This window comes from Leuciscus leuciscus, assembly GCF_965113295.1.
Source record: "Leuciscus leuciscus genome assembly, chromosome: 2".
Classification (NCBI taxonomy): domain Eukaryota; kingdom Metazoa; phylum Chordata; class Actinopteri; order Cypriniformes; family Leuciscidae; genus Leuciscus; species Leuciscus leuciscus.
The window spans coordinates 42,197,770-42,217,787 of NC_138726.1; the positions used below are offsets into that span (position 1 = coordinate 42,197,770).

General features: G+C 37.6%; 3 protein-coding genes across 8 annotated transcripts; all 3 read right to left on the minus strand.

Annotated features, from left to right (window-relative positions):
- Positions 1-92: 92 nt before the first annotated feature.
- Positions 93-9,008, minus strand: vrk3 (VRK serine/threonine kinase 3). Of its 6 annotated transcripts, none has more exons than XM_082160171.1 (16): positions 8,532-9,008; positions 7,284-7,382; positions 7,096-7,200; positions 6,762-6,881; positions 6,466-6,561; positions 6,185-6,319; positions 5,967-6,022; positions 5,807-5,873; positions 5,607-5,688; positions 4,595-4,697; positions 4,389-4,481; positions 4,174-4,306; positions 3,973-4,090; positions 1,077-1,135; positions 858-990; positions 93-523 (listed from the first exon to the last, which is right to left on the minus strand). In XM_082160171.1, the coding sequence occupies exons 1-16, from the start codon at positions 8,689-8,691 to the stop codon at positions 520-522; spliced, it is 1,563 nt and encodes a 520-aa protein (XP_082016297.1). In that variant the 5' UTR covers positions 8,692-9,008; the 3' UTR covers positions 93-519. The 6 variants fall into 6 exon arrangements, with proteins under 6 accessions (XP_082016297.1, XP_082016296.1, XP_082016298.1 ...); XM_082160170.1 differs by having other exon boundaries at positions 854-990; positions 7,284-7,385; positions 8,532-9,002; XM_082160172.1 differs by having other exon boundaries at positions 6,762-6,863; positions 7,284-7,385; positions 8,532-9,000.
- A 554-nt stretch (positions 9,009-9,562) lies between these two features.
- Positions 9,563-14,799, minus strand: LOC309490918 (uncharacterized protein; the record flags this gene model as incomplete). The annotated part of the gene is given in 4 exon segments (XM_082160250.1): positions 9,563-10,395; positions 11,302-11,823; positions 14,501-14,751; positions 14,753-14,799. Coding segments are annotated over 4 exon segments (1,200 nt in total). The 3' UTR covers positions 9,563-10,015.
- A 723-nt stretch (positions 14,800-15,522) lies between these two features.
- Positions 15,523-19,531, minus strand: gfod2 (glucose-fructose oxidoreductase domain containing 2). Its single transcript, XM_082160767.1, has 4 exons — positions 19,136-19,531; positions 17,956-18,292; positions 17,454-17,632; positions 15,523-16,882 (listed from the first exon to the last, which is right to left on the minus strand). Exons 2-4 carry the CDS (start codon positions 18,206-18,208, stop codon positions 16,211-16,213), a joined length of 1,104 nt encoding a protein of 367 aa, XP_082016893.1. The 5' UTR covers positions 18,209-18,292; positions 19,136-19,531; the 3' UTR covers positions 15,523-16,210.
- Between the last annotated feature and the right edge of the window lie 487 nt (positions 19,532-20,018).

Consider the following 20,018-nt stretch of genomic DNA (forward strand, 5'->3'; position numbering starts at 1 on the left):
ATTTGGGTTCCGTTACAATCATGTAGATTCGAATCGTTGGTGCCACCTTGCGGTATTTGTGCGCAATGATCAAAAATAAAAAGATAATCAAGTTTTTGGGTACTGCAGTTTATTGTTATTTTTTAGCAAGGTACGATACAATTTATGAAAACCTGAGAAAAATATTTTACAACATGAACATGTCCTTTTCCTAAAGTAATTTTGACATTGATGGATTGAAATGCAATGGTTGCAGTATCAAGACCAGGGAGAAATGATTTGTATAAAAAAGAAACAAAAAATAAAAACGTTAAGTTACCCTTACAACTAAACATTGCTTATTTCAAAATGTTAAAAGACAATGATGAAATAAATCATTGATTAAAACTCAGTCTATGAGAGCAAACAAACATGCAAAGTTTGCACTGTAATACAATTACCACAATAAAAGTTGCTTTTAAAAACATAAAAGCTTTCTTAACCATTCCATAAAATAACCAAAGCCACATTCCACACCTATTAACTCTTCTCATTATGGTTTCACCTGTGGAAAAAAAGAAGAAAAAAAAAGTCAAGACTGAGATTTCAGCTACCTAGCTGGCTGTCAGCATGAATACAAGTTACCGACTTGGAAGTTGCACATGAACGCATCTTTAAATCGTAATTACAACTGTAAACTTCCCAGTAATGAGGACTAAAAACTTGCTGACATGGCGAAGAGGACAATTTCAGCAGTGATGTGATCATTTATTTTTCAATATTGTAATACATTTTTATATTTTCAGTTTCATATTCATGCCAACAATAAAGCACTTGAAATGTGACACCCATAATAATCCTGTAGTAGTTGTTTAAATATGGGAATAGATGTTACCTACAGATTCAGTGATTCCTTCAGACTCCCACCCATTTTCTGTAAGCTCTCATGAAGTCCAGCTTTCAGAAGAGTATAATCCGGTTTCTCTGTATACTGCAGGTTCATCACAGTAGACAGGTATTCCTGTAATGCACCTAAATTGCACAAAAACATATTATATACATACCTTCACTGGTATTAAACACACGAGAATGATTAATATAGAAAAATGAATGCTCACTTGAAGCTTTCTTCTGTTTGTAGCAGCAACTCAGAAGTCCAGGGATATCAGAAATATACCTGTAGGCAGGCAGAAAACATATTACACATAGAAGAACATTGACATAACTGCACCCTTTCCTCTGTAGCACCAGGCACTAGGTTTTCATTCATGGAAATTGTGTTGTTTTTATGATTCAAAATGCATGTGATATAGATTAAGTTGAGTAGTAATTTATCAGACACTTGTATTTGAAGTGTCTAAAGGTACATTCATTGAAGAGACAGTTCACCTGGAGTAAAGCACCTTGTCCAGAGCTCATGGCTCTTTCCTTGTTGGGATCACAAAAATAGCAACCTTCTTTTTTAATTTAGTCACCGAGATGCTTTTATTTCAAAGTGACTTATAAATGACAAACATCACAAGCAATTCTTCATAAAAGAGCCAACAATATCCACAGCACAGCAAAAGCAAGTTTCAGGAGTAAGCTAAAGGAAGCATAGATATGCATATAGATACACATTCAAGAGCTTGAAATGGGTCTTGGAACAGTCAACATTTCAGAATCATCTTCAATTTTCAAAATCTTCTGCTTAAATCTGTTGTAGATCTTGAGTGCTGAGTGTTGCTTTTGAGTGTTCACAGACCGGCTTTGACCGTTCTAATATGGTGGATGGCTTATGAACCTCTAATGAGGCATCTATATACCTATTTGCAGAAGCAGTATAAAAGGGCAAAAAGAAAAAAAATTTAGGCAATGCCTTTTTGATTGGTGCTAGGGGATACTATGTTCACAGAAAAATAAAAAAAAAGATTAAAAAATGGCTCTACTGAAGAAGAAAAACGTGCAATTATTATTAATTATTTTTAATTAATACTTTAGGAAACCAAATTCGTTTATATTTTAAGAAGGTGGTCATCATATTTGGGGGAAACCCCTGGTTTAGTAAAGGGCTCACAGTAGAGGTTGCAAGTTACCAGCTTCACTGAGCTTATAGCACTGTACCACACCATTCCTTGAGCCAGTTGCATAAACATAGCCACTATGTTAAGACTGTGTCTTAACAACTGGTCTGACCAAGGGGTCTATAAAGGGTCTTAAAGGGTCTAAGTAAGAACTTTCATTTTCATCCCTTTTCTGATTGCCAATGTGTTAACAACAACTTGTAACGAAACTTTAAAAAATGAGACCTTCTATACTGTAATGTCAATGTGTCATGCATTGAAAAGGGATTAATTCAAACTATAGTCTCACATAGCCAAATCTATATAGTCTCAAATAGACTTTATAATCAAACGATCATAACAGTGTCATTTTAATTACCTATCGACATATGTCTGATGAATTGCAGAGCTGGTGCAAACATATCCATATCACTATGATCAGATGCTTTCTTAAAGGTGCCTTATGCAACTTGTTCCATAATAAAATATCCAATAATAACCCTTATATGTCATCAGCTAACGTTAAAACATAGTATCTGGCAGAGTGTCAGAACTGACATTCCCCCCACTGCCTTGGTAGCCAGCATATATTGGAGTCGGGACGTTTTGGGGCGTGTACATTTGTAAGGGTGTGTGTGAGGTGATAGCCAATGACAGGCTTTGAGGGCAGGTACACTGAGAATTACAAACACGCCCAATATTTTGTTAAAGTAATGGCGGACGCAAGCCCTTCTAGCGACGGAGCTTGCCAAAAAAATAAGAAAAGAAAATATAGCAATGCAAAGAGAGCATCGGATAAAGCCCGGAGTAAAACCAGAGTAAATCTGGGTTTGGCGTTTGTCAGATGAAGTTTGCATTTGGATTGAAGAGTGATGCAGAGTTGGCCACGTTTCTATTGGACAGGTACAGTAATGTAATACCTCATTTATCAGGTTAGCTAGTTAGTCAATGAGTGCTCTAGCTATGTACTGCTGCTAGATTGTTATTTTGCTAGATATCGAAATTATTTGTTCTTGTTAGCTGATCCTACTTTATTAAATAAAAAAATAAAAAAACATTGATTTAGGAGTAGGATTTATTTCTGCGAGTAGGTCAACATGAGAACTAACGTTATGCAAACGTTAGCTAGCTAAATTACGTCCAAGCAGACGTTCCTTTATTCCATGTGCTGCTGGAAAATACTGTAACAACCTAATGTTCGCAAACATTCATTGTGATCTCTGCAAAAGACAAAGTAAAAAATATGCTTTGTGGGTTCAGGTTGGTCGACCAAATGTAATAAATTGCACGGAATTTTTAGCTATATTTTGCCTTGTGCAAGTTGGTCAAAAGACGCATATTGTTTATCCCCTATGCCTGGTACAGTACTGGATAGTCCAGATGACGTCATAATTAGTTGAGCTGTTTTTGCTTATGTTGGCTTGATATTCAAACTCGTTCCGATCTTGTTATTCAATTATTATCACAACGCTATTTCAAAATGTCACGTTTTCCAAATTTGGAGAAGAGCATTCAACTTTTGATTCTAGTATGAAAGTTTACCTCTGGGGAATGCATATTTGATATTGCTCGCATAGGTTGCACACCAGTCTCTACCCTACCGTCTCAGCTGTGTAACTCTGATGGTCTGTCTGACTGCAGCCTGCAAGCAAAAAGTGTCTCCGCCTACTGGGAAGCAAAGCTGTCAATCAAACTCCGTTAGTAACCGTTACCAGTGTAATTCAACTAATTGCCTATAGGTGGCTCCAAGTTGCATAAGGCACCTTTAACTGCTGCTTTCTCACCGCTGTCATTTTTGTTGTGCGTTTTTTGAGAGGAAAGTGCAGCACATATTTACAATTCATCTAAACGTCGCTCTCAGTAGCGTCAGGATGTTCGTTAACAGTATTTTGCTGCAAAGTTATTACCAACTTCCTTTTACCTTTAAGCAAAGAACAAAAAATTACTTCCATGATTTCGCGGTATTGCTTACCTCTCTTTCTCTGCAGCAACAGAGCTTGTGTGAGAGATGTGACTCCAGGGTAGTGAGCCTGTCAGCCAACACAGCATACAGTAACCCAGAGACTGCAGGTCACTGCGACAAGAGGGACCTGCAAAACACCCACAGACATGCAAATTAGACTCGCTTCTGCCATGGATAATGTAAATAATGCAATGAACAACTGATGCTCACCAGCCCCCTTGTGAGAATCCACGCTGATGAAGTGGATGTTACCCTGGTGAGCAGTGCGGCTACCCTGTCGGTACTCCACGTGCTTTCCACCAGGGCAAAACCTAAACGCATGACCAAAGCCAGACAAGAAAACCTACAAAACACAACAAACACTTTAATGTTTGAATGATATATAAAGCATTCACGTTCAGTTCATAAGAGAGATGCTTACTGACCTCTGTGTCACTGTCAGTGTTGATGTAAATATTTCCTGCATGAATGTCTGCATGGGCATATTCCTTCTCGTGGACAAATTCAAGTGCATCCAACTACAAAACACATACACATCCTATATGTATTTATATGGCCATTTCATAGAGAATGGCATAGCTAGGGCATTAACAACAAATCTGAGAGTAAAGTCGTTCAATGGTACACTCACTAGTCGTAGCGCAAGCTGAAGAACAGCTTTCTCAGAGAGAGAGCCGGTGCCTTCATCTATGGCTGTCTGCAGTGGTTCGCCCATGCTGGGAAAAACTAAAAACCTACAGGGAAGTGTATACGGATACAATTAGATTCCACAATGAGGTCATTATTATTGAACTGTTTTTATCTTTACATACAATCTTTCAATGCGTTGCTCTGCGCTCATGATACAAGACTATGAAAATCAGTGAAATGCAAAGCAACAACCAAAGACATCAGTCTGCACGTGTACATAGACTACCATTAAGAACAGTAGATGGGGTGCGGAAACGTTTGAATGTGAATACATCTCCCACTGTTTCATCTGACAAATTGACAACTCGATTGCAAAATGAATTGATCTTGGCTAAAGGACAATGTTAAGTCTGTGTTCAATGATATGGAAATAAAAGAAACAATATATTGGCTTCTAAAGCATTTTTGTAATGGCAAATACATTTTTTATTAGTCTGCCAGAATGTAATGTCTTGAAATATCTTCACTTGGAGGCTTTTCTCACTATGTATTGACATCTGTGATTATATTTGCACTTCCATTCAAATGTTTGGGGACAGTAACACTTTTGTTTGTTTTTAAAATAAGTATTTATTTAATCAAAAATACAGAAACAGTAATATTGTGAAATATTATTGCAGTTTAAAAATACCTTTTAAAATATATTCGAATAGAAAACATGACATGAAAAACATGAATTTTCAGCATCATTACGCAAGTCTTCAGTGTCACATGATCCTTCAGAAATCATCCTAATATGCCGATTTGGCGCTGATTTTGAAACATTTCTTATCATTATCAATGTTAAAAAACGGTTGTGCTGCTTAAGATTTTTGTGGAAACTGTGACACTTTTTTATTTTTTTATTCTTTGATAAATAAAAGGTTCAATTTATTGCATCCCTGCTTATTACAAGTATTATTTTTTTTCAACCCCCCAAACTTTTTAATGGTAGTGTAGTATAATATACATACCTAGATGCTTCATGGAGACCAAATCCTACACATGATGGAATCCCAAGGAAGTCTAATTTGTGCAATTTCAACCATTTCTCCACTATTGGCAAAGAAAAGAAAAGGAAAGAAAAGGTTACACTTCATTTTAAGGTGGTGTAGTTACATTTTATACTTACACTAGTTTTTGATATATCCGTTGTAGTTCTAAAATGGCTGACCTGCATCAGGTTTGGCTGCTCTCAGATGGAAGTTCTGCTCATTGAACAGGTGTCCTTCTTTAGCACCCTGAAGAAGACAACCTAAAGTTATCAGGGCTTTCCTCATTTCCTTCCTGTGCGTGTTTACACACAGGCTACATTTTATGAACACAACACTCACCAGTCTCAAGATGTATTTGCATTCATTTGAGTCTGCGTGCTGATTTGCCTGGCACACTAGATTAAACAGACAATATTAGATGCATTTATTGCATTGCTGTTATCTTGGTCTAAACCATCTGAGGAAAAATTATAAAAGGATTTAAGATGCACAGATGGATACATTGACCCACTTCCCATTAATGTGGAGCGTAGGGATCTGATAGTCAAATATCTTACCTGCATATGTCAGATCTAATTCTGTTTGCCACAGAAGTTCAACCAGCTTCCACTTTTTGCTTGACTGGTCACACACCACCAGACCCTCCTGGACCGGCTCCACGATGCACACGCGCTTCTTGCCTTTGCATTTAGCTAAAAAAAATAATAATAACAACACGATGCTATTTGGCCATTTTGTATGAAACACAATAAAGAAATGTGATGTAATCACTTTTAGATATCATGTATTATTTTTCAAAGTAAATTTAGCAGTTTTCCCTCTAAACATTGCATCTTACATGGGCTTTGAATAACTGAAGACGTTTGCTTTGCCGCCTCGTCTTTAACCTGGGGGGAAGCCTTACATTTTCGAGGTGACATCGAATGCATCTTATCTGAAATAATGCAGCACACAAAATACTTCACAGCACACTAATACAAATCTGTGAATATAAATATAAAATTTATTTACAATAGTGTGTAAAATTATTAATAATGTGGCAAGAAAATCGGCTTTAATTATCTAAGCTATAAAAAGATACCAAATCTAAATGTAAAGACTACATCCAGAGTTTCCCAGTACACGGCATCTCACCTGGAGTTTGAAGTGTAACCGAACAAGTTTGCTTCACCTCCTCTTGTTCTTTAACCTGGGGGGATGCCTTTCCTTTCCCAGGAGATGTCAAAGACTTCTTACCTGGAATAAAGCTAAAGTCTTTCACACAAAATCCTACAACATTTAATGTTATAAAGCTTTTGATTTGCATTTAGCAGAAAACTTCTAAACAAGTAATAATAATAATAATAATAATATGACCCTTTTTTATGTTTACTCTGTGAAATAACATGACCATCTGCTCAATTACATTTGGCTATAATAAAACATACTATTTTATATAGTCTAGCGTTTTACAGTATAGTGTGTCTACCTGGGGTTTGAGTTACTATGGACAATGTTTTCTTTGTCACTTCTTTCTCCTCTTTAACCAGTGGGGATGTCTTTCGCTTTCGAGAAGATGGCAAAGACTTCTGATCTGAAATAAAGCAGTCGTCTTTCACAAAAATCATAGCAAGTCTACAAAGCCCTTGTCTCTACTACAGAAACATTCAGACACACCTATACAGTCCATGGCTGTGCTACTCAAGGTCTTTCGTCGTGTCGAACGCAAAGGTGGGCGAATCAGTGCAGATTGTGATAAGTCTCCAGCAGAATCTACTACTACAAAAAAAGTGGATTACTGTGTTGCAATTATGCATTTTAAAAGCAGCAACAGGGGTCAAAAAAGGAGGCTCAGTCAGATGGCATATACATAAATGAACATGTATTATGCATAAACTACCATTCAAAAGCTTGGGGTTGGAAGATTTTTTAATGTTGTTGAAACTAAGTCTATTATGCTCACCAAGCCTGCATTTATTTGATCAAAAACACAATAAAAAGAGTCATATTGTGAAATAATAAAAAGTTATATTCTAACATAAAAAAGAGCCTAACTTTCAGCAGTCATTACTCCACTCTTCAGTGTCACAGGATTCTTATAAAATCATTCTAATATGCTGATTTGGTGCTCAAGAAACATTTCTGATTATCAATGCTGATAGTTGAGCAGCTCAATAATTTTGTGGAAATGGGCCACTTTTTTTCAGGTTCCTTTTTAAAGAATATAAGGTTCAACAGAACATTTATTTGAAATGTAAATATTTTGTCATATTATAAATGTCTTTAATCCCAGTTAAAATCCCAGTTAATCCCAGACCCATTTTGATCAATTGAATGCATCCCTGCTGAATAAAAGTATTAATTTCAACAACAGAACATTTTTACTGACCCCAAACTTTTTAGTGCATTAAACTCGTCTTCATTAAACATGAAAAAACTATAACTAAGCAATATTTTATCTCAGGGTTATTGATTGACTTACTTTGAGAGAGCCAGTTTATATTTGGTTAACCTATATCATAAAAGATGTAGCGTATAGATGACACAGACAATGCTGATATTACATCAAACCCACTTTGAAACCCATTACTACTAGACAACTCTACTTTTGGGTTGTCAGATTAACAGTGTTCAACTCAACAGCAAATTGGTTAATAAGGAAATCTGGACCATGGTGTCATCTGAATTTACATGAATACATATTTTTTTATTGTAGATTATGTTATGTAAGTTACTTATTTCAGTATTGACGACGACATGAATCTACTTAAGACGTCGTTACCGCATGGTATGGCCATGATTTGGTTTTCTGCTTTTCTATATTTAATCAGCTTGTTCTGCCTCTTTGATCAGCGAATTGTAGTGCTTTCAGAAACCTATCGAATAAATGTAATTAAAATAAGGTTAAACTACACCCATATTTACCTTCCATGGCGCTCAAAGACGAAAGCACAGAGTTAGGAGGTTCGAATGACTGTGAAGTTACAGCTTCTGTTGCGTCTTCTGGGAGTCTCCCACCACATGAAGGACAGAATTTGAACCCAGGCTGTAACTTTGAACCACACTGAGGACAGAAATTCAGCATTTTGACGGCAAACTAGACGCGGTGGGTGGAAATGCTCCTCGGCAAAATGTTGTGACTGTCGAATTAACCTTCTGTAGACATCTTTCGCACTGATGCGTTGTGGTTGTAACTGACACAAATCACGTGATCGTTAGCAGCTGACGTTTTACGGCAAGTGACAAGGGCCATAATTCACGATTTTTACATTTTCTTTTTAACATGAACGAGGAGCAATATTATTGAAATGGCTCGTGCTTCCTTTTCTAATTTTATTGCTGCTGAAAATGAGACATTCTAAGGCCAAGACTAAATTAAAAACAGTAATAATTTCCAACATAGTTTTGACTACAATGAAAATTGCCGTTTACTCACGTTCATATTGCTCATACAAATCATGACTGACTTTCTCCTGCCGAACACAAAAGATATTTTATATCAGTTTTGGTGACCACTGACTTCCACTGTATGAAGAAAAAAAAAAAGTAATGAGGGTGAGTAATTTTTGGATGAACTATCCCTTAACTCCCCCTCTCCCGACCTTTCTTACCTAAAACGGTCTTTAACACTACTCTTTTGTTGCCATAAGCAAACTGAGATGTTTTTGAAAGCTTTGAGAAGTAAATATGAACAAGTTTTTGAGGTTCACGTTTCTCTCAAAAATATGTAAAATGTACAAAACAGGGTTAAAGTGACAACAGTATGCAAAAATGTCTAAAAACGAATTATTTTTAACTTCTCTTCACAATAAATATTAATGCAGTACCATCTTATCAGCCTTCACATTAAGCAAAACTCTGCTCTTAAGTTATACAATAAAACCGTGATATAGGAGGCATACATTATCAACTCCAGGGTAGGAATAACAAAAACATGGCCCAAATGACTGAGGAAGTAAATTTGCTGATAGCTTTTTTTATTCCCAGTGCATAAATGTACAAAAACACATTTGAATACATTCACACACTGGTCGATTTCGGAGCGAACATGAACTTTTTTTGTGTTAACACTCATATATACATGAATATATACAGCATGTGAGTAGATCTAATGAAAACTGATTTTCTAGTTATCTGACATGAAAGGCCATCTCATTATTAATCTCTATTTTAATGGCAGGAAATCTATAATTTGCATGCATGTATGTACGTGTTTGAAATCTTGGAAGGTTAAGGTAACCTTTCATTTAGCTAAAGAAAATACAACATCCCTGGCATTTCCCCCACTCCCCACAACCCCATTCCCCAAATCCAAAGCAATCTTGTAAAAAATAAAAAGGGTAAAGAAATAACTATTTCCATAAAAAGGAAATCATTGTTTCCTTGTGAAACAGACATACTGAAGTATATCAACAATTGTAAAATCCAGAGGTCTGTCCCTGTGCATGAGCATTTTTCCAGGAGTCCAGTTCTTGTTTCTGTTTCTCTAGCTCCTCTTTCTCTTTCAGAAACTCCTCTCTCTCCTTCTGCATCTCCTCTTTTTCCCCCTGGAGTTCATTCTTCTCCTTCTGGAGGTCTTCTCTTTCCTTCCGCAACCTTGCATGTTCCTGCTCTTGTTCACATTTCTGATTTTGAAGCACTCGGCGCTCAGCATCCATTTCACGGAACTGCTGCAGTAACTCTTTCTGCAGCTGTATGCTCCGCCCCTCTTCCTGCTGGACACGCCTCAACGCCTCTGTCAGCTCCCGCTCTCTTTCCAATATACGCACACCTTCAGACCACTTAGCTCCTAAGAGGAAAACATTTCAATTGTGATATTAAAACTTACATTAAACTTAAAAACACACATACACACACATCAGGGCTCGCAAAATCGCTAGCCCGACTTCCCGGGGCTATTGTGTTTTCCAGTCGGGCTACCAAAATGCGCAACCAGCCTGCCCGACGGGCTATCTGAAATAGTGTAATCAAATTCCTCCCTTTATTAACATTATTGACTAGTTATTTTAAGGAAAAATATGACAGCGCAAGTTTTTTGATCATGCTGATTTATCCGCAGCGCAATATCTCATGAATCTCCGTGCCTGTTTTAAGAGAAACACATGAATGATCAATAAAAATTAGGCTAAAGCTCCACTTTCACATGAATGCTTTACTTTGCATGTCAGAAGGTTTGAATCCATGTGCTAACTCACTATCACTGTAAAATCTGTATGGTAACAAGTGCTACATAAATAAAGGTGACTTGACCATCATATATTCCGCTATATAAACAGCATAGAATAATTACCATTTTCTTGCCTCAAAAAAGTCTGGTATTATTATTTATTGCTACACTTCAATATCTGAATTATTCTATCAGAAAATTAACACTTTTAACATTGTCAGACTTTAAAACAACGGAGCTGAGCACAGTTGATGTATCCGATTCAGAATATATATATAGTGTGTGGTGTGTTTTTGTTATTTTATTTGATATACTATAGAATATTAAGATACACAAAATGAAAAAGAGATATTTTATTTGTATAAGTTTATAGTGTTTGTATATCTTATTTTATTTCAGTTAACATCAGTTAAGTTAGTGTTTTTTATGGTTTTAGTTCTAGTTAACTATAATAACCCTGACACAACATTCTGTTCACACAAAATGTAAATATGTATATTGATGAGAAGAGTTAAAAGCAAACTATACCCGAGTATCTGTCTAGGCTGGTACTGCAGGGTAAACGGACATCACGCTTAGGGGGCACAATGTGTGATCTGGTCGGAGTCCCGCCCGCTAATGTGGGAGAGGAAGCAAGTCGGCTCGGATCTTCTGATTTACGCTTGCTAGGCCGCTTTTGTGGGTGATCCTCAAGTTGTGCAAACTCATTGGGATGCTTATGCTGTAGATGCCTGATAAGGTTACTTGTGCTACTCCGGTGCTGGATCTTCTCCATACAGAGCAAGCACAGGGCACGTGGCTCCTGGCCAAGCTTTCGATAGTGCACCCACACGGAGCTCCACTTGCGAGTATTACCTGGGGTCTCATCCTCTTGTATTTCTTTCCCATCCCCTTCATCAACAGGCCCCTCGCCTTCCTCATCAGCCACCTCTGCTTCAGCTGTCCCCTCTCCTGCTGCAGCACGAAGGATCCCTTTGATGGCACCATCCATTTCGCCATCTTCTCCCACAGACTCCACCTCTACCTGCTGCTCGTCCATTAACACTGTAACTTGGCACAGAAAAAAAAAGGATGAAAAAAGAAGTTGCATTGGTTATTTAAAATGCCCCATCACTAAATTCAATTTGACTGAACTTTGTACACCTGCAGCTAGATGATGACAAATCCGAACGTTGCTGTGCAACAAAAGTAACAATTAACTAGAGTGCAAAAGTCGGGTTCCAAAAGTAAAAATCCCATTCAATTTTTTCCATGAGGGAATTGATTTTTAGTGATAATTTAAAAACCTTCAAACAAAGACAGACCTACTCTGAGCTAAGAAGTGGTTAATCTATGGAGTATACTTTTGCTGAAGCTATCAGTCCACATTATATCAACTTTTTCATTTTTCAAATAGTGTTCAACAGCTGAATTCCCGGCGAAAAAACTACATTATACATAATTCTGCAGAGAAATCTCCAGTCAGGGAATCCAACAAGCAAATCACACCAAAAGAACACTTTAGCACCACTCCCATGAATTATCCAAACCACTTTATCTTTATTAAGGTCGCAGGGACTAACCCAGCATCTTGGGTAACATCTTAACTGCCGTGTGCAAATATTTGACATGCCTTAATAGTTTCTTTCAACATGTTTGGTTAGAATTTTTTTTGTCATCTGCTAATTTTCTTTTACAGTATTTGCCTCATTTCAATACATTTTCCTGTTGTATTGTTCTCCGGACATAATTATTTAGTTTTTAGGAGGTAAATTATACTTATACACCTTGGTTGTCATGACAATGGAATTCTATCATATTCTTTTGGCAGTGTATGATTTGGGTGGGTCTTTTAGAGATTTTGGGCTTGAAATCGTCACTCACATTCACACCTGCGGACAATTAAGTGTCTTGAATTGATTTTGCGGTATGTCTTGGGATTGTCGGGGAAACAGGAGAATTCGGAGAAAACCCCAGCAGACACAGGGAGAACATCCAAACTCCACACACAAAGGCCTTGAACAGTCCTTGTTGTGAGACGACAGTGCAACCCAACATAGAATTAGTTGAAACTAAAATATTTGTATGCATATTTTAAGAAAAATATGATCTTATCTCCAATAGTTGTAAATTGGATTATATCATTAAAGATGCTTTATGAGACTGTAGTTCTTTCTCTCATTATAGCTGTAAAGTAGCCTACACAGTCTGTCTTTTTGACTGATTTTACTTTTTAAAAGGAACTGTTGCAACTATATGGCCTTTTATAATTTCTAGGCTGTTTTTTTTCATGCATCTGTCAATTTTGAGATTTTTAGCTTTTCATAAAGTGTTTTTCAGACTAGTGGAAAGAAAACAGCAAAAATAGACTTTTAAGTATCTTTTATAGTATCTAATCTATTTGTGTCTGTAGATTTCAATTACAGTACATATTTTTAAAGGCCGTTTTCTAAAAAATTTAATAAAATAAAAATCTAATTTGAGTCCGAAATCTCCATTTCAGTAGCACTTATACACCAAACTTTACAGTTTTATTCCCATCTATATTCTGAAGGTTTTTACAGAGGGGTTTGTTCATATATAATTTGCCTGATAATATACAACATTTTTTCCCTAAGAATTTGTGGGAAAAAAACTATAATTCTGGCTGATGACCGTATTTTCGAGTGATAAAAAGAGATATCCAAAATCCCCTCTGTAAAAACCTTTTAAAAATAATAATACTAATAATAAAAAAAATTACCCTGGCTTTATCCAATGTTCAATGTTTTACCCTATTCACCTGGGGTGTCTGATGACGGAACATAACGTTGTTCGATATGGAAGCTGATCACAGACTGTACAACACCTGTTCATCAAAACATTTCCTATCCATTACTATACATTTTTGTACATACAAAATTTTATAGAAACAAATAATCTTGGCTTTAGCCAATGACCAGTTTAAGAATAAAAAAATAAAAAAACGCGCCCATCCGGGGATGTGACAAGATGGTACATCACGTGACAATTTCGGATCAAATACTGCTCAATACAAATTAGATGTTAGCAAATTACATTATGTATAATTTATTAATCACTGATAATTCGTGTATAATACGACTTTATATTTCGCACAGAATGGGGCCGTTCTCGTTGAAGGTTTTCTGTCCCGTTTATTCTGAACGGGAGGGGGCGGGGTGGCTCTTTCAGTCAAAGCACCGTATATTGCCGATCCAAATCAGCGACACGATTCAAAAGATTCATTCGTTTGACTGAACGAGTCGAATCGAATCGATTCCCGTCGGGGAAATTCGTTTGAGATCATTTAAAATGTGCTAAATAAGCTCTCTATCATTGAGCGACATAATAGACAATTGTTTGAAAAAAACAACATGGCGTCGTTGCGACATCCACCCAAAACCATGGCCTAAGCGATACTCTCGTCACTTTGACACAAGACTCTGTAAAACGAAGCCGTTCTTACTGAAGAGTCGATACCGAATCACACAATCACAACGAGCACAGTTTTGAACGATAAAGCGCCTTTAAATTCGCTCCTGGACTCACATGTGGTAAGATATAAGCACGTGCAAAGTAATGTTAGGCCAAAATGGAAGGGAAACATCACAAACCAAAGAAAATATATGAGGTGTCGATTCTACGTTCCATAACCAGCCAGTTGTATCATAGACATACACAGTAACGTTACACCATGACAGTGTACATAATGGTAAACACTACAAGACAATAATTGAACCTTTCATACCTTCCACGCAACCAGTGTCGTTGCGTTTGGATACCGCATCTGTCGCGGGCTTCCTTTTGTCCAACGAGGAAAAATCTGACGGGTGTTTCGTTCGTAAATGGCGAAGCATGTTTGTTGTGTGACCAAAATACAAAACCGTCTTCATACAGAGAAGACACAATACTCTTCTTTCATCCTCCGCTTGGAAAAATGACCAGACTATACTTCGCTTTCGTGCCGCCATTTTCGAACGAGTCGACTTTGAATACTGATTGCCTTATTTTAGATGGTAACCTTCTCTCCGTGAAATTCTCGCGCATGCGCTCTGTTGCTGATGCTTTGGTCACTGAGCAAAATGATTCAGGAGTAAAAACAATATGTGAATATATTTTCCCTTAATGTATTTGTTATGAATGTTATCCTTAATGTTCGTATTTATAATATTTGATGTTAAAAAAAATTACTCATGTTTTATGATGCTAATGGAATATAGTAAGACAAAATAATAGGCTAGTTATTGTGTGTCCCTTTGATCCGCAATGTTAAACTGTATACTTGTCTGTTTTCAAACGTTTTAAGTTAATGTCTTTTAAGTCAAGACTGTTTATGATTAACAGAGAGAGAACAACACATTAATAAATACGGATCTTTTAAAAAATAAAACACCTTGTTGGTGTAAAAAAAGATTTTTTTAAAATTTTATTTTAACATTTATTGAATCTTGAAGTCCCTAAATCTAAATTTAAAAAAGCAACGGACAAAGCTTCACATATCTTCAGAATCCTCTGCTTTTACGATTATTTACATTTTACAGTTTCTTTTTTTTCTGTTTATTATCATTGGTGCAGGATTCACAAAGGATCAAGAATGCAAATCTCGCGAGAAGTTCAGACGAGGGTTACCATCCAGACACGAGTCTTTCGCGCGCCCTCTACAATACCAATAGTCATTCGTGTTATATCCACGTTTAAAAAGAACAAAATAAAAGGTAAATATTTGTTGTTTTTCAACAGGCATTTGTGTAAATCCCAGAAGTAAAAATATTTAATTAAATTAAGTAAATGTTTATTATTAAACTTATAACAATGAATAAAAACACCATCCAAAGATCAACCCATCACTCACTCTTAAACAGTGCAGACACAAATTCAGCAATAAAAAATATAATTCAAGAAACTATGTGCAGCTTAGTAAAACCATTAACATGTCCAATGCATTGGGCATCAGGCTATAAGTCACAACAGGTTTATTACAGAAAATGATATCTAGTGTCCAGCATTGTAAGTTTATCAGTGCCATAAAAGCTCTCTCTCATGTGCACATATACAGAAAAAAAAACTCAGCAGAGCACAAGCTTATATTCACTACTCATATCAAATATAAAAACTTGAGGGGCTCACACTTATATCCTGTGACTCAAATTTAAACTGATAACATAAAAATAAGCACAAAGTTTCACAGATAAGCTTTGCACATCTTTTTTTGTTACAAGAAATAGGCAACAAAACAACCCTGAAACCACAATTCCTATCCAGTGATGCATCTCCAGTGTTTTGCGACCCAATTCCCCTGATAACTTAAAACTTGCATTAAGTACGCATTAACTCAGATAAATTATGTATTCAGTCTCAGGTACTTCATGTTTAAAATGAAAGCATGGTTATATGATTGTAAAAGAAGGTGACTGATATTAATAGGGTTGAGATATAGAATGTAACAGTGTGTGTAGTGTTAGTTCGGCAGGGTCCTGTGGTTGTGGTTTGGGTCAACATCCTGAATCTTGACCTCCACTGACTCCCACTCTCCAGTGCGATTTGATCGTTTGATGGCATCCACAACTGTCTGTACATACAGTCCATCCTCAAAGGAGGCTGCCATGGAAACAGGATGCCGCACCCAAGAGCGCCTGTCCTCTTGTGCCTGAAAAGAGAGTCTGAGCTGAGTTACCATGCCATTCAGTCCCCTGACAGATGGCCCTACACCTTCTCCACCATCAGTCATAAGAAGCTCCTCTACTTGCATGCTGGTCCGTTGGCCATACAGCTCTGTTCCTCGAGCAATGAGTCGTCCTGATGACCCCACAAGCATGATCTCATGCACATCTGTGCCAGGTAGATTGAAGTTTAATGTAACGCTGCAGACCACACCTCCGCTCATCAGCAGCTGAAAGCAAGCATAGTCATCTGCGGTGACAGAACGAATCCCTCCCGCTGGGCCACCTTGACGTACAAAAGTCCGGAGCATTCCATGCACTCGCATAGCCCGACGTCCCGTGAGGTGGCTCAGGAGGTCAATGATGCAGGAGCCCACTGTATGCAGGCCACCTCCCCCCATAAGCTCCTCCCACGCCCAGCCATATGATTGGCTGAGCAGTGAGCCTCCATAAACTCGTGCTTCACATACCTTGAAAGAGAGAGAGAAAAAAAGTCGATGTCAATGAGTTTATTATTTTGACCAAGTTAAGTCATAATGTAACACATGAAGAAGTATCTTTCAAAAAACATGAAATGTTTTTTTTTTTTTTTTTTGGAAAAAGTCTCTTATGCTTTATGCTCACTAAGGCTGCATTTATTTGATAAAAAAAAAAAATATTATGAAATATTACTATTTAAAATAACTGTATTAAAACCATTTAAAATAATGTTTTGTGCTTTAATGTATTTTACTCCAGTCTTCAGTATCACATGGTCCAGCAGAAATCATTCTAATATGTTGATTTGGTAATTAAGAATCATTTCTTACTATTATCAATGTTGAAAATAGTTGTGCTGCTTAACCTTTTTGTAGAAACACAATTTTTTTCAGGATTCTATGAGTAGAAATATCAAGGGAATAGCATTTATTGGAAATATAACTCTTAACATTATAAATGTAAGTCATTTTCTTAATATCATTATAGAAATTGTGTCATATATAAAATTATTAATTTCTTAAAAACATTTTTTGGGGGGGTTTGGGGGTGAAATTCCAATACCTGCAAGGTCCCACAATACCCCTCTCCTAGCAGGCGTTTCATCTGGACAAATGCAGGCAAGAAGCGCAAAGAATTTCCCATGATACTCATAAGCTGTGGGTAATATCTTGCCGCTGTCACCATCTTACAGGCATCTGTCAGTGTAGCTGCCTGCTCACTGATCACATTTTTACCTATACCTATAGAGAATGAGACAACAGAGAACAAAATTGGGTAAACAATGATGAAAAAAACCCGGAATATTTTCTAAGCCTAACAAGTTTCTGCTTGAAGCAAGAGCTTTATCAACATAATCTTAACTGTGCTAAGGAGTTCACTGTGATCTGAGTATGGGACATTTGATCAGCCTGCAGGGGAAAAAAAGCCCCATTTGGCTTGTGCCAAGATGTTAAGCAAATAGTAGCACAGTAAACACTCTAGTTGAGTCCAGGAAGGAACCCAACCCAATCCCCTGAGACAACACGGACAATCAAGATAAGAAGCCAAGGAGCATAAGTCTCACCTAGAGCTTTTACCGCAATCTGCCGAGTGTGGGGAGGAGGTGTCAATATGCAGACAAGGTGGACCTCCGGATGTAGCAGCACATCATCTGTTTGGCTGGTGGAAAAGGGAATATCCAACTCACTGGCTAGTGACTCTGCTTCCTCTTGTGTACGGCCCCAGACGGCCTGAACAGGGAAGCCTTCCTTTTGGAGCAACGGCACCAGGGCACGTACTGTCTGCCCTGTTCCAAACACACCCACGCCTGGCAACATTATTCTAACAGAAGACACTTACACGCCAGTTGGTTTCTCATTCCACAATGCAACTGTAAATCTCTTGCAACACAAATGCACGTCCTGTGAAAAAAGAGAGAAACATCAAAGTTCACTGACTGACATTTGCACAGGGATGAAAAATTATCTCCAGACAGTGCATGGAGCAGCAAGTTAAAATTAACCTCAGGGCCACTTCAGGGTATCACGATCAATAGACAATGGAGATAAGGAGCTGTAAGAACCCACTGTTATCAGTGGCTCGGGTGACAGCCTTCAGATACAAGCGTTGCTGATCTACCAGCTGGCTTGTAATTTAATTTACATCCCAATGGCTGTGCACCTGCCCAGCAAAGGCAAATGAGAAAGCATACTTGTTTTTCCACTCTGGACTAAACACAAGGTAGTTCCTGGTTGGGCTAAATGAAAATCTTTATTGGCAAACACACTATTGGGCTATTTTTAAGTAAATACATCGAGAAAGTGTTTAGGTGAGCTAAACGGTACGACCACCAAGAATATCCTTAAAGAACATGGAAAGGGTGAATTTGACAAATTACTTTGTTTTTAATAAAGAAATGTAAACCATATAAATGTTGTGATCCATTTTAGAGGCACACTAAAATTAGCATCACTTCCACGCGATAATCCCCGGATGACGGGCGGATAGTCTTCTTTGTTGAGTTTAAAAGTTTAGCTCTTAAAGACATTAGATGTGTTATATTATATATTTAAAATAAGAACAATAAAAACCAACAAACTTGACACTTTCCAACAAAAACATGCCTATTACACTGCGGATACATAACGTTGTAGCTTAGCCGAGCCAGTCCAGCCCTGCAGTCACAAATACGTTACACACATTCTTCCTCGCAGAGTTTTGAGCTCGTGCCAGTTCCGCGCTTCGGGTATTAGTTCCATACTTACCGCAACACAAAACCCTGGGATGCGATGGCGGTGCTGTGGAGAATGATGATGATGATGATGATGGTTAGAGGATGGTGGAGATGGACACCTCCCTCTCTTTCTGGTCAACACTGCTCAGGGCTCGGAGCTCTCATGTTATCTCAACAGCAAGAGGAAAAACAGGACAAACCCGTCACACCTCCCACCCTCTCAACGTACGGGGCATTCTTCGTCCGTCTTAAAATCACAGTACATTGTTTCATGTGTAAGTCTGCAGCGCTGCTGCTGATCTTACTACTGCTCATTGCTGTGTGTGCCGTGGGCTGATCTTTCGCCTAAGAAAGATGTTCGATGATGTGCGCATGCGTGAAACTGTCGTGTTTTTTTTCTGCCACGCCCATATCATATCATAATTATGGAGTCAATATAGGGCCATATATATCTGCAAAATAAAACAATGTTTTGCAAACAAAAAATATGTTTTGCAAAAAAAAAAATATGTTTTGCAAAAAAAAAAATATGTTTTGCAAATAAAAATAGAGTATTGAGAATTTTTCTTGCTTTTTTGCAAAAAAAAAAAAATTTGCAAAAGAAAAGTTAACCACTGAGAGAAAAAATAAAGTTTAGCAAAGTAAAACTTCAGCAGCATTGACTTTGCAACACATATTTCCCTTTGCGCCGCTCCTTTAAATCCGCGTTTCAGTCATCCGTGCCTCTGCGGCGCAAGCTTTCCTTTGCGCATCATTTTTCTTTGCGCCTCGCTTTGTGTCCCTGATTTGACGTGGGGGGAGGGGTCAAGAGGTTGGGGTGTGTACAAGGGACGAAGGCGCGTCCCTCTCGGAACGTCATCAGCGCGAGCCCCAGACCGAGTGGATCGATCGAAATGGCGGAGCAGAGACATGCT

Bases quoted from the DNA above. Each gene is read 5' to 3' on its own strand.
- vrk3 (XM_082160170.1), bottom strand. From the start codon at position 8,691: ATGCTGAATTTCTGTCCTCAGTGTGGTTCAAAGTTACAGCCTGGGTTC. The intron at 5,874-5,966 runs GTGAGTGTTGTG...TGTCTTCTTCAG, and splicing joins GCAAATACATCTTGAGACTG to GGTGCTAAAGAAGGACACCT. The intron at 1,136-3,972 runs GTAAGCAATACC...GCCTGCCTACAG, and splicing joins GTTGCTGCAGAGAAAGAGAG to GTATATTTCTGATATCCCTG.
- gfod2 (XM_082160767.1), bottom strand. From the start codon at position 18,208: ATGTTGCCAGGCGTGGGTGTGTTTGGAACAGGGCAGACAGTACGTGCC. The intron at 17,633-17,955 runs GTGAGACTTATG...CATTCTCTATAG, and splicing joins GATTGCGGTAAAAGCTCTAG to GTATAGGTAAAAATGTGATC. The intron at 16,883-17,453 runs GTATTGGAATTT...CTCTCTTTCAAG, and splicing joins GGTATTGTGGGACCTTGCAG to GTATGTGAAGCACGAGTTTA.